At 38.5% G+C, this 14,262-nt stretch overlaps 1 protein-coding gene across 1 annotated transcript in view; it reads right to left on the reverse strand.

Moving 5' to 3' along the window:
* LOC5580239 (calmodulin) overlaps positions 1-10,718 on the reverse strand; it is an 83,387-nt gene extending 72,669 nt beyond the window's left edge. Inside the window, exon 1 of the mRNA XM_001662381.2 lies at positions 10,174-10,718. Within this exon, the coding sequence (XP_001662431.1) occupies positions 10,174-10,176 (3 nt within the window). The 5' untranslated portion in view covers positions 10,177-10,718. The remainder of the gene's footprint in view (positions 1-10,173) is intronic.
* Positions 10,719-14,262: the final 3,544 nt, after the last annotated feature.

A 14,262-nucleotide genomic window follows, 5' to 3' on the forward strand; every position in this document is an offset into this window, starting at 1 on the left:
AAAATCCATTGCTTCATGGACCGAGTTGCTAGTCACTCTCGTTCCCAGTATCGCACATTGCTTCCAAAATCAGCGCAAATTTTCCACTTTACTTCCAGGTCATGTTCCACGAGTTGCTTTTGCTGGCTGCAACAAGAGGGCAAACCTTCCTCCGGCTCGGACAACCCAAGCGTCGTTACCGCTCCGTCGTCGTCGTCGTCGTCTAACAAAAGATATCTACCTACAACGGGAAGAGAAAAAGAATCACACAACGCGAAACAGTTGGTTGGTTGATTGCACGCCACAATCAGTGGCAAGACCATGCAAGCTCAACCATTTGAAATCATTGTGTAAATTTACACCACCACCAGCAAATCGAGAACAATTTATTTTATATTATTCTCGACGGTGTCCCACGTTTCCCTCCCGAACCTCCCCGGGGGATGGGTACCGTTCAATGCTAACACAGAGTGCTGTGGTAAAGCGGCAACGCTGGTACGATATCGATTTTTGTGGATTCTACTGAGCGAGAGCTCCCACTCGGACTCTTTGTCAGCTCCTAGAGACCATCCAATCGTGCCCAGTTCCTACGAGTTTGGCATTGCTGGTGATGATTTCATCAATCCACGTTTGCCCGGTGGTTCCATATCAAGCTAGCTAGCTTCCCACAGGCGTTATGATCCGCCCGATAGCATTGGGAGATGATCTCGACAAATTGGGAAATTCCCATTTTGGGGCAATTGTCGAGGCAATAAAAAACGATGTGCGGGAACACACAATGATCATGTAGGGAAAAAATCCCGCATTGCGGCAAAATTTGTAATCGTGGCTGGGAGCCCGTCCGGTCGCATTCATCGTTCGAGTAGAAGTTGTCTTCGTCGTGGCCCCGGTACGATGGTGCTGCCACTGTATGAGTGCGAGCTGAAGCAACCAGCCTTTTAGTGTGCCGTTCCGTCGTCGTCCGGAGAGAATTTTCAACCATATGCGCGCGGGAGAGAGTGCATGTTCGAAGATTGGGTTTGGGACCGACGAGAAGTGATGCCAGACTGTAAACAAGAGGGCTGATAAGGTGCTGGTAGATAAAAATGATATTGGAACATTGGAATTGGGTCGTTCTGAGAACGACTCCTATCATTTCCATAATCATCAATAGCAATAATGTTCAAGTCTTCTTCTTTTTTTTTTTCTTTTTTCCGGCGTTATGTCCCAACTAGGACAGAGCTTGCTTTTCAGCTTAGTGGTTCTTATGAGCACTTCTTCAGTTTTTCACTGAAAACTGAGATATCGAAAAAAATTGCATAACGAAAAGATTTTCAACCGGTGGGTTCCAAATCTGCGAACCTCAGCATGATATTGCTGAACTCTTGCTCGTTCAACTATTGGCATGATGATTAAAACATCATCTTCATGTGTTCTGCCTAACACATAACTAACAGTAATATTCAAAGTTAACAGAATCTCCTCAGAATAGTCTAATGAAATTCATTTATCCATATTTATAACTATCCATTTTTATATCTAATCATTCTGCCTACACATTGTAACATTGGAATTGGGTCGTACTACGACCGTCGTAGTATTACGTCTAAGTCTCCTTTTTTCTGGCGTTTCGAAACCAACTGAGACAAAGCCTGTTTACCAACTACACTCAGAATAATCAAAACTTCATTTGGTCGGGATCCAAGCACCATTTTTTTCGAAATCGAGTGTTTTACACCAGATTGAGACCTCTTATTAAAAACCTTTTTACAATCAAAATATCGATTTATTCGAACAGTTCTTCGTTATCTTGCATCACAAATTTTCTCTGGCAAGACATGTAAAACATATAATTTTGTTCAGCCAGAGTGAACCATAAACCAAAGCATGTCAACAGTGGTAATTAATTATTCTGAAGTAAAGCAAGATTTTTCCATATTTTTTTTCTATAACTATGTAATTCATCCATTCCAAACAACTCATAGAAACATAGATCAACAAAATCAATTCACACCGCACTGAGTTCTAATTATCTTTATTCAAGTCTAGATGACCGAGCTTTAGCATGCTAAATTACTACTCAGAAAGTATGAGATCAAATCACGATGAACCTTTTTTTCTGTTGTACAATCCGATAGTAATAAAAATCAACTTTTAGCTTCTGTAGCTATTTTTAAACTTTTAAAACAGAAGCAGTTTCATTAAACTGTGAAAGTGCGCCACGTGGGAGCAACTTGTTACGCTTTAGCAGAACAAATCCATGGTTTTCTTCAATCATCTCAATTTTGAAATACAACCCAAATAGACTCTTTAGATGGCCTACAGTCGCAACCACCGGACTACATGTTTTATCATGTTCGGTTGTATCTATGGAGACCAACGAGAATAAATCGCTAATTAAGGCTACTCAAAATAACAATGAAATATTGAAATTTTGAAGTGCTATATGTTACGGAATATGTCGACTGTAAATAATAATTTTAATTTCTTTACCTCGTTTTACTTCTTTAAATGAATCGGAAAATAATGTTATCACATAATGAAAATATTGGTGGAATCTATAAAAATACCAAAAATACCTACTGAGCGGATACAAGGTTTTGTGCTTTTAAGGGGGCTGGATCCGTCATTGATTTCAGAATTTTCAGAAGCAGTTTTTTCGTTCTAAATCAAGAAAATTAGCAGGAAAACGTGTTCACAGAATACTGCAACCGAAACACAGTGAACACATTTTCATCGAATCATATTTAGTGTTGAACAAAGAAACTGCTTTTGAAGTTTCGATGATGACGAAGATTTCGATGACGGAGCGTTGAACGTTAATACAATTATTTATTTAAACAAATGAAAAGAATGTCAATAACGACTTCATATTAAAGTCGTTGATTGCCAGAGAAGGTTCGTGCGAAAGATTACATTTCTAAATAAAAAAAAAAACATTTTTAACCAGATGAGGGGAAATAGGTTCATGAACGGCAACTGATACTCTGATGGTATTTCTAAAGGAAATCTTGAAATAATCTTTTATGGAGCTCTTGGATAAATTAAATATGTGATAAAATCCTGCAAGAATCTTCTGGGATCCTTGTGGAAGTTTTCTCTGGATAAACCTCTAATAACCAAAACCTCTTTACACAACTAAGGGTGTACAACTTGGAAATTTAATTAGAAGTACACATCGGAAAGGTTTATAAATTACTACAGCATTTTTGTATTTAATGAAACTGTTTGTAAAATTGAATAATTTGAAAATGAGCGAATGCCTAGGTCTCATTTAATGTGTAGTACAAAAATTGTTTATTTACATATTCTCACGATCATAGAAACAGAGGCTAGTGGTATCAAATATTCTCCAGAACTGTTTTTTCGTTAATTTGCGACAATAAATAGATAAACAATGGCCAGGATGATATTCTGCAAGATAATCTGAAGAGATCCCTGGAGCTGTCCGTTAATGTGTTCCTAAAGAATATCTGTTTGAAACACTGAAAAAAAAACCCTAAAGCTTTTCCTCGAGGATACTGAAGGTCCCCATGGTACAATTATTAAAGAATCCAAGCAGCATCTGTTTTTGATGAAATTTTTCAAAAAAAGACAACTTTCTAGCTCGTGATATTTTTGTAAAATAATATAAGTTTCCCAATGCCGTTGATAATACCACAAATTAATCCAAAAAATTATTTGGGAATTTATCTAGAATTCCACATATCTCGCATAATCTGAGATAACGCCCTAAAAACCATTGGTAACCACCTGTGTAGCTCGTTGTTTCTGAGTAAATGAATGGATGAGCATCCAAACCAACACCACTGGCAGGTAGAGAATGATCCTTTCTTCACCATAGAGTTGTTAAATAACATGTAAATCCATTCAAATACTCATAAATAACGAGCTACACATGGTTACCAATGGCTTTTAGGGCGAGAACAGAAGTTATGCGAGATATAATCGTCCATGTGATTTAATGCACTCAAACAATATTAGGAAGAAGTAGACGAAGAGGAGTCAATAAGTTTGCTTATGGTTGTGACTTTGATGCAAGAGATCTTATTGAGAAAGTTAGAACCAGAGAAGGGTGTATAACAAGGTGAAGTAAAAAATAAGAAAGTTTGAATGTTTTCCTGCGTGTTTACGGAAGAGCAAAAGTTGGAACTAATGAATATAATGCATTAGGGACTGTCCATTAATTAAGGGACTGTCCATTAATTACGTAAGACACTTTTTGGGGGGTTTCAACCCCCCTCCCCCCATGGTAAAATTTTTTGTATCAAAATAAAAAATACATTGTATGACGCGTAAGAAATCTCCCTCCATAAGTTATTACGTAATTGATGGACAGCCACTTAGTTGACTACAACAAAAAAAAATTACGGAATACCTCTCAAGAAAATCAATAAATTGGCCTTCCACTTGATACAGTGGTACCTCCATATGTCGATGTTCCATGACTCGATATCGACTCATGGAACCATACTAAAAACAAAATTTCATGGTTACTATGATGGTCCCTAGGAGCAGCTTTCCAAAGGATTGCTGTTCCATTGCTCGATATTTCCAGGAGTCGATGGTCCCTTCAATATCGACTCATGGAGGTTTCACTGTAGTATAAATGATTAGACTCGCAAGCTCATTGGAAACGATTGGCTGAGTGGCTCGCAAATGTTCCTTCGGTCAAGTGAATTATCAATGATTGAATACAAAACATCCCATAATCGGTCTTCTTATATTAAGGTTCTGCTAATGCACAATATAAAAAGTGCCTTTAAAATTTTGGTACAAGATCGAATTTGAATTCCATACTCTTTCACCTTAACCGTGTAGCTGTAGAGACAAGTATTTGGATCTGTATGAAAAAAAAAACATTATTTCAAAGAACAAGACGGTTGTCTGATTTTAGAAAAAAATTACCTACCTACTACAGTCAATTCTCGTTTACAAGTTAGACAACCATAGTAAGTTTGTTTTCATGGCTACTTTGATGGTTCCTTGAATCGCATTTGCACTGAATTAGTGTTCTATAACTCGATACAGTAGGGATTGACTCGTTGGGGGTCCGCTACATGGAATGACTCGATGAATAACTAAAAAGCACTCGAATGTCAAGAGAAGATGTCAAACTGACTTTGACGTCTAAGTACTGTAAGTGTGCGTAGTTCACTTTTTTGGGACTTTGATGTAATTTGATCGTAAATTTACGTAGAATTACAGTGCAGGTAGTATTTATTATTGTTGTGCAGTTTTCTCCGTCAGTTAGTCTCATGTTAGGCCGTAGTAGAACAGTCCACCGTATCCACCATCCACGCTACAGAAGCTTTCAGTACCCACCACTAGAGGAATGGTCAGAATGTAGTTGGTAACCTTCAACGGACTGCGAGATGGTAATCAAGACGGAAGGTCTAACGGACACGATAACTCTACGAGAGAGAAGGGTCACTGACCATATGGCAGAGGACAGTGACCCAATCAAAGACGAAATAAAGACCTTCATGTCCCTTACCCAAAATATTATGGCACATAAGGTAATAGAGCAAAATCTAGAGTGCCGAGAAAAGTATACTGCGATCTGTCAAACTTGGGTAACTATTGCAGTCCAGGATCAAATGCAGCATTAGGAGTGGTGCCCAATCTGAACTCGAGTGGGACGCACCTGACTGAAGTTCTTAAGACATTGGACAAAGCTTTTCAAATAGGTTTTTGCTATAAAATACTATCAGAGCATATTGACAAACTCGCATGGAGACAAAACACTAAGATAAAGTTTCTACTAAATTTGCTAATCCAGTTATTTATCTTATCTGCTTGTGGTTTCAGAATTTCTCCGAAATTTTTTGAAGTGACTTCTTTTTACTAGTCACATAATAAAAATGGTGCAAAACCGACCTAATTGAGTACAGATGTAGAATCAAAAACGTAGGTATAAATGGTCAAGAATGGATATCGTAGTTACTGGAACTTTTGGATGTTCTAACCAGACTCAATTGTAACTCTAGACGAATACATGAAAAGGGCGGATCAGCCTTTATTAAATAAAGATTCACTTGCCCATATCTTAGGCGTATTTCTATCGTTGAAGCATTACATACTCAATGAGTATTACTCATGTTAGCTACGCTATTATTCTAGTGCAATATCGATTGGAACATTGAATTGAATCATAAAAACAAAGGACATTCACCGTAAGTGCCGAAACTTCTGAATAAACTCAATAAGACAATTCCAATGGAGATTTTGAATATTATTCCTAATTGATATATGAAGGATGATATATTTAATATTCGAAATGGAGTGTTTCCGTTCTTGGAATTTGATATCTTCCAGTCAAGTTTTTGAATGAGGTTCAAATACGAACAGCAACAAGCATACTGGCCAACACGCTAGTTACTCGATTTAGCTGAAAAGATGAATAATTTATTAGCTATTTTTGGTGTTGTACCAAGAATAACTCCACGAACAACATCTGAAATTGTAACAGTAGTTTGTGTATAATTAACCTGTGAAATCCGGTGAAAATATGTTTAAACCATGGAAGTTCAAGTATTTTTATTATTATACCCAATGTCGGTCAAGAATTCGATAGTTATCAGATTTTAACAATAATTTTAAGTCAAATTTATATGGGTCGACATCGAATGGACTATCGACACATGGAAAAATCGAGGAATCCTTTGGAAAACTAAATGAATAGATCATCGCAGTAACCCGAAATTTTGTTTTTTGGTATGGTCCGAAGAGTCGGTTCGAGCCATGGAATATCGACTTCTGGATGTTTCATTGTAAACGATTACAAATAAATGCTGCCAACCTTACGCTTGATTAATAATAAATTATTACAGCCTTCTTCTTCTTCTTCTTCTTTCTGGCGTTACGTCCCTACTGGGACAGAGCCTGCTTCTCAGCTTAGTGTTCTTATGAGCACTTCCACAGTTATTAACTGAGAGCTTACCATGCCAATGACCATTTTTGCATGCGTAATATCGTGTGGCAGGTACGATGATACTCTATGCCCTGGGAAGTCGAGAAAATTTCCAACCCGAAAAGATCCTCGACCGGTGGGATTCGAACCCACGACCCTCAGCTTGGTCTTGCTGAATAGCTGCGCGTTTACCGCTACGGCTATCTGGGCCCCATAAAAAAAATAAATTATTACAGCCATAGTATGTTATTCGGCTTCCCATGGCACCACTGCTCGCCAGGTGACGAAAACAAATGCCAGACTCTGGGTATCGTTCCAAAATTCGACACAACCCATCTTTCCTTTCAGAAACCCCGTCCCGTATACAGTGGCTCAATTTCATTTTCGTACGGGGCACTGTTTTCATATCAAGTTGGTATAAAACTATTAAATGGTGCATGGACTTCGATATACTTTATCAATAATGAAGGTTATAGGTGTCATCTATTGTTTGGCAATGACAAACTGTATTCATTTGCTTAAATCTTTGGAATAATGGAAAAGTATTGAGATTGTGTCTATAATTGACCCAATTCCATATTCGTACACCTAACAAAAAATAAATATACAGCATTCAAAACTAATTTTCAATGGACTAGATGACTACTTAAGCTCTTCGTTGTGTTGTTCAGATGCAGTAGAATACATTTGGAAAATTTATAAAAGGATATATTTGAAACTTAAGTAAATTTAAGAAAAATACCAGTTTTCCCATGTTTTTTTGCTAAAATATTCGGTAAGTCGAACAATAAATTGCATTTTTTTCATCATCACTTCCTTAAGAATGATAATTGCGAATATTGCACAAGTTTCAAAAAATTATAATCAGTTTTAGAGTAGTTAAGAGCGGATATCGACAACTTATACTTTTGAATCTTAGGTAATATAATATTTATAACAAATCCAAAACCAAAAATTTTAATCAATTTCTTTATGTTTGGCTCCTAAATGTATATACATAATCCATAGTTAATGTTCCTATCAAAACATTGCATAATTATCATTTTTAATTTACATTTTACTACCAAACATGATTTTAGAGATTTATTCGTGATCAAACGTCAACATCCCACCGCAAAATCGCTAGTGTTTGGAGGTGATGGTAACCTCAAAATTGCGAAATCATCACCTCCAAGTTAGTTATAATACCCTCCGTTATATGAATTACGGTGGCGCATCGATCGTCGCAAGTTTCTCGTTTAACAGTCAATAGAATAAATATTATTGCCATAACCGCAACACAAACGTGTTTTTAAAATGATGAAAACAACAGGATATATTCTATTAAATAGTGTATCAATGCTTTCTGCTCATTCAAGTTATTTTGTATTTTTCTTATAAAATCAATAAATTGCAAAATAGGGTGCTATTTTGAATATAATTTAAATATTATTTCAAAGATAATAGAATACTACGATGACATAAATTATGTGGAGGTATGTACAGCGTAGTTTAGGGTACTTTATTGTAAAACGAAGTTCATAGTTCAAATTATTTTTACAGACAAATTCGAAATTAACATTTACCTGTTGTTTAGAATGAAAATTTGGTTTACATTGATTAAAAATATCATTTTAGAAGAGTTTTGAACTTATGGCACAACAATTTTCTGAACTCAAAACGGATAAAAACTGTTTATGATTTCTGTAAAGTGTATATATTTCAACTAAATTTCTATCAGAGCTTACGAGTATAATCTATAGATTGGATCCAATGACAAAAATAAACGTAATTGTTCGAATTATTGGATTTTATAGCAAAAATCATTGGAAAACTGGCATTTCTCATAATTTTACCTAAATTTTATATATGTCCACCAGGGATGGGAAATGTACTGTAGCAAACATTTACCACCTCGACATTCACATTTTTCTACACGACCATCAAAATCCAAAGCAAACCATGACAGTTCAAAACAAAAAAATGTCACGGCTCTTCAAAACTGTAATCTTCTTCTTCCCAACGTTTTTCAAACCCGAATGCGAAATGACTCAAGCACAGTGGTGACGCGATTTTTGCGGTTTTCGGGGTTTTGCATTTTTGCTCGATAAAGGCAGCATTAAATTGAATTTGTTTATATGTATCGCAACGGAATGATTGTGCTCTTGCTATTAGCGCTAATAGATTTCAATTAGTTTAAAACACAAGCGAAATATTAGCGATTGAATTATTTAACATTTTTTCCAATCATTCACCTCGAGATGGCTGCCCGAAAATGGTCATAGAGGAGAGACAAAAACAGTCAAGCAGTGTGTGAACCGTTGGCAGCGAAACACCTGATGGTATTGATGCTGCTGCTGCTTTGTGTTTTGGTTGACTGGCAGAATCGATGAACTGTGGTAAATAGTGGTCACAGTTCCCAAGCCTGATGTCCACTAATAAATTGTCCAAATGTATTTCACTACATTTGAACATCATAATAAAGCACTTCAGTAATCAAATAGAGCTTCTAAATTTAGTTTTGAACGTTGTGCGTTTGAATTTTGGTAGGTGTACGAATATGGAATTGGGTGAATTTTAGACATCAATTCAATACTTTTCTATTAATCCGGAGATTAATGTAAATGGAAACATTTTGTGATTGGCAAACAATAGATGACACCTATTACCTTCAATGTGGATAAAGTATTTGTAGCTCAATACTTCATTTAATAGTTTTTTACTAACTTGATGTGGAATCAGTATCGTGTACGAATATGAAATTGGGCCACTGTACATCACTATCGCAAGGTACTCGTCATCATCATCAACTCGTTCACGGGAAGATTCCTCCGTCCATTACAAGCCCGTGCGGGATGTGCGATGCTTCCAAAACCTCATCCATTGCTAGTAAGCAGCAGCAATTGCAGCTGCTATTTATAATCGAAACAAAAAACGGTCCGATACTTTCCCACCGGGGAACAACGCGGATCTTTCGCAGATTGTTCCAGCTCTTCAAGCCTAGTGGCAATCTAGCAGGCCGAGAGAACCACCGCCGCCTTCGTTCGATGTGTGCGTGTCATTGCGCGACAAAGCGCGGATCCAATCCAATCCAAGTCGGCCATCATCATCATCGTGGTCGTTTCTATGCAACACCACAGAGAAGAAGGAACACCAGCAGGCGACGAGCGAAAAAAAAAAGGTTGATTTTCACTGAAAAAGATTCCCCCTGACGAGAAATTCCGCAACATGAAACCGGAAACTGGCCACAATCCTCGAGGGCGATGTCCCCCGTCCAGTGTAGATTGTCCACGTTCCCCAGCCGCCCTGTAGTGAATGCTTACCATTTTTGTGTTTTTTAACTAGTTTGTAACCTTTCCGGTTTGAAAAGTTGCTTCCCAGAAGCTTCCGCCGGAACCTGCGCCGCTACTTTATTCACAACCGGATCACACTCCGATTCACAAATGCGACCCGCGCTATGTTCTGCAAAATGAACCGTTTTCGGTTCCGCGAACGCGATTTTTATTCTTTTCGGATTTGTCGCGACGGGGACTTCTTTTGAATCCGCGTTTTTTTCCTTTTTCTCTAGAGACAATAATCTGGGTTTTTCTTTTCGCTTTTCACGCTTCACACACAACAGATAGAGAAAGAGAGAGCACTGAGACACTGGCTGATCCGGGGGGATCACACCTCAAAAAACCACACACTGATTGAAGAACCAACAACTGACTAATGGCTGCTGCCTTTTTGCTTTTGGGGGGCCCAACTTTTTTCTTATGATGGAGACTTGACACTGCTCCTCCTCTGAGCTCACAAACGGCAAACAGGGAAAGTTTAACTTTTCAAGTCTGTATTCCACGACGGTTCAAATTCAACTGCCTTCTGTGCAACGACGAACCGAGACACGAACTTCTTTTCTTCCCAGCGAGTCGACGCCTTTTTGTTGGTGTGCGTGCGTTCTCTGTGGCGGTGTGCGTGAAATATTGGCAAATAACGGGCCTTTTTCGAGAGAGATTCAGAGATTTGCACGATCGCACCAATACAGTCACACCAGGAAGGATTTTGTGCAACATCGCTGGGGGCAGCTGGCAAAGCTGTGTGGGGCTGGGAGGAAAAGCTTTTCCAGAGAAGGGTTTTGGACTCGTCTCGTTCGTTTGGATGGGGAGGAAATGAGGCGTGAGAGTGTGTTGAGTTGTGGAGAGAGAACGCGTCGTGTGCTTATGTTGCTGCTCAGCGTCGCACTCCGACAGAAGACGACGCTCCCAATGAACGGTTATTGGCGCATAGTGGGCCAAATGGGCGGAATATGCTGTTCGTTTATACTGATCGATGCTGCTGGTAGGTAATTGGGTCATCGGTGAAAACGCTGTTTTCGAGGCATTCGTTCGATGCTTTGAATAATAATCATTCAGTTTTATATTGTTAATTTGATAGCGGAAGATATATATCGGGTTGTTTAGCGATGAAAAAATTACAGCTTTTAATAGCTTGATCGGAAGAACACAATTTTCTAAGTATAACACAATGTTCTTGCCTTAAATATCTTGATATTGATATTAAAAAATATTTAAAAAAGATTTCAATCTCTAGACTCAATGACATTTCAGATAATGATAGATCGTCCCGAGGTAAAATTTGAGGGGTGATTCATAAGTGATTGTTATACTGATTAACAATAGTTCCAGGGCACGGAACATTTTGAAACTATTGATTCTAGTTCAATTTTTAACGCAGAATGAAAATAAGTAAAAAACAGGATACCCATAATCAATCCAATTGGGTTTTACGTAATATAAATAGGTAGATACCTACTTCATTTTAATCGACTCAATTTGCTTGTAGCGTAATTGTTGAGCGGATTAATGTAAGGCTTCCAAAGCCTAGTGCAGGCCTGTCCAACATTTCCGAGCGGGTCAAATCTAAATAGCTTAGTATTTACACTATGTTAAATAATTGGCTTGGATTGTGGGTGTGGATACACACCCAAACAAATGCTTGACATCACGAAGATTTTGTCAGAGTTGGAACCGATGTTTGTTTGATTTATGCCTTGCCAAATATATGCACATTTGGCAAAGCGTGTACTATAATACGCTTAATGCTACGTTAAGACTTGAGCTGATATTACGTAATAATGGCTATCTTGATATCAAACGTCATATTTCTTATTTTCAGTGAAAACTAGATGAAAAGTTTCTGATATCAAGATAGCCTTTATTACGTTATATAAGCTTTAGCATAAAACACATGTGGCGGGTAAAATTTTCAGTGGCCAAGAAATTTCAACACTTACCTAAAATCGAACAGAAAACAGCCAATGCAGAAAGTTTTATTGGGAAAATTGGAAATGAAACATATAATTTTGCAGGGGTTAGAATCAAAGAATTTAAGCTACAGAAAGCTACCTTTTGAAGAACTTCAACAATTTTGAACTTTACATGGAAGCCAAACTATAACATTGTTTATGAATAAATTTCATAAATTATTTCTCATGTTTAGACGGAAAAAATATAATTATAAAAAAATTGTTGATGTTGCAGAACTTTGGAGACGAAGAACAAGACACGAATGTAACAGGAACAATAACGTTTATTGAAACACACGTCTGATGCGATTGGTGGTTGAAACAGGAATAAGAAAAAAGTGTAACAACCCTTAGTTGCTAGGTCCAACTTACTCCAGGATACGGTTGTCAGGGACGTAGCAGGGTTGTTGAGATAGGGTTCACGATTGCTTCGTTTTTCAACACCTCCTCTCAATCGGTGACTCCCAGTCTTGAACGTAGATCTTGGAATCGTACAGTATCCAATGATTTCGTGAAGATGTCGGCTTCTTGATCTGCAGTTCCAATAGGCTCAATCGTCACGGTTCCAGCAGCAACATGGTCCCTCAGAAAATGATGTTTGATATCGATGTGCTTGATTCTTTTTGATTCCATGTTTCTTGCCAGTCTAATACAGCCACGATTATCTTCAAATATTGGAATTGCTTCTGCCTTTGATTTGCATTTCAAATCTTCAAGGAGACCGCCCAACCAAATCGCTTCACTTACTGCAGAGCTGAGAGCAACGTATTCTGCTTCACTAGATGAAGTAGATACGGTTACTTGTTTTCTACTTGCCCACGATACGGTTGATCCGAACACCTTGAAGACAAAGCCAGATACGGATTTTCTATCTTCTTGATCTGATGCCCTATCTGAGTCCACAAAGCCAATCAACGGAGCTGATGATTCATTCCGCTTGTAGAGCAAACCAAGCTCGCTAGTGCCTTTCAGGTATCTCACAACGCGCTTCAAGGCCTGCCAATGATGATCCACCGGATTCTGTTGGAAACGTCCAAGGTAACTTACAGTAAAACAAATATCAGGTCTAGCACATAGCATCTGGTACATTAAACTGCCTAGAAGTTCTCTGTAGGGTTCATTCGTTCTGCTTCCGGCTCGGCTCAACTGTAATCCTTTTTCCATAGGCGTTTTCACTGCGTTGCTATCTATCATGCCGAATTTCTTCAGGATTTTTTGCGCATTGCTTCCTTGGGACAACTTTAGGATACCTCTCTGACGATCGTAATCTAATTTAATGCCAAGGAAGAACTTTGCCTTGCCGCAATCCGACATTTTGAACTCACGGGACAATTGTTGCTTCAGGTGTTCAATGGTTCGAATGTTTCTGCCAATGAAAAGTAAATCGTCTACATACAGCACCAGATAGATTTCGTCGATCTCTTTTGTTGAAGTGTACAGGCAATAATCTCTTTTCGATCTTGAAAAACCTAGTTCCAGCAACACCGTATTGAGTTTTTCATTCCAGCATCGTGGAGACTGTTTCAGCCCGTAAATAGACTTCAGTAGCTTGCATACTGTTCCTGGCGCTGCCTGCACTCCATCCGGTACCTCCATGTACAGCTCTTCCTTCAGGTTGCCATGGAGAAAGGCCGTCTTCACATCCATTTGATGTAGATAGAAACCATATCGTACGGCCACAGCGAGCACCACACGTACTGTTTCCAAGCGAGCCACAGGAGCAAACGTTTCTTCATAATCGATGCCAGGACGTTGCAGAAATCCTTTCACCACTAACCTTGCTTTGTGTCGAATTGCTTGTCCACATTCGTTTTCTTTCAATCGGAATACCCATTTGGATTTCAAGGGCTTAACACCTGGTGGTCGTTTCATCAGTTGCCGCACACGATTGGCCTCCATCGATTTGAGCTCGTCGAGTACAGCCTCCATCCAATGGTCACGGTCATCACTCTTTGCGATATCATTGAAACACTGAGGTATATCTGTGAATTTTGGAGAGCCAACAGCAGTTACTTCAAAACCAGTTAAATATTCCAGCAACTTACCCGGTAACTTGCGCTCCCGTTCGCTACGCCTCGTGGACGATTCATCTGAATTGCTGTCCCGTTCTTGTTGCGAAGGGAGCGCG

Source organism: Aedes aegypti, chromosome 3 (genome assembly GCF_002204515.2).
Source record: "Aedes aegypti strain LVP_AGWG chromosome 3, AaegL5.0 Primary Assembly, whole genome shotgun sequence".
Lineage (NCBI taxonomy): Eukaryota > Metazoa > Arthropoda > Insecta > Diptera > Culicidae > Aedes > Aedes aegypti.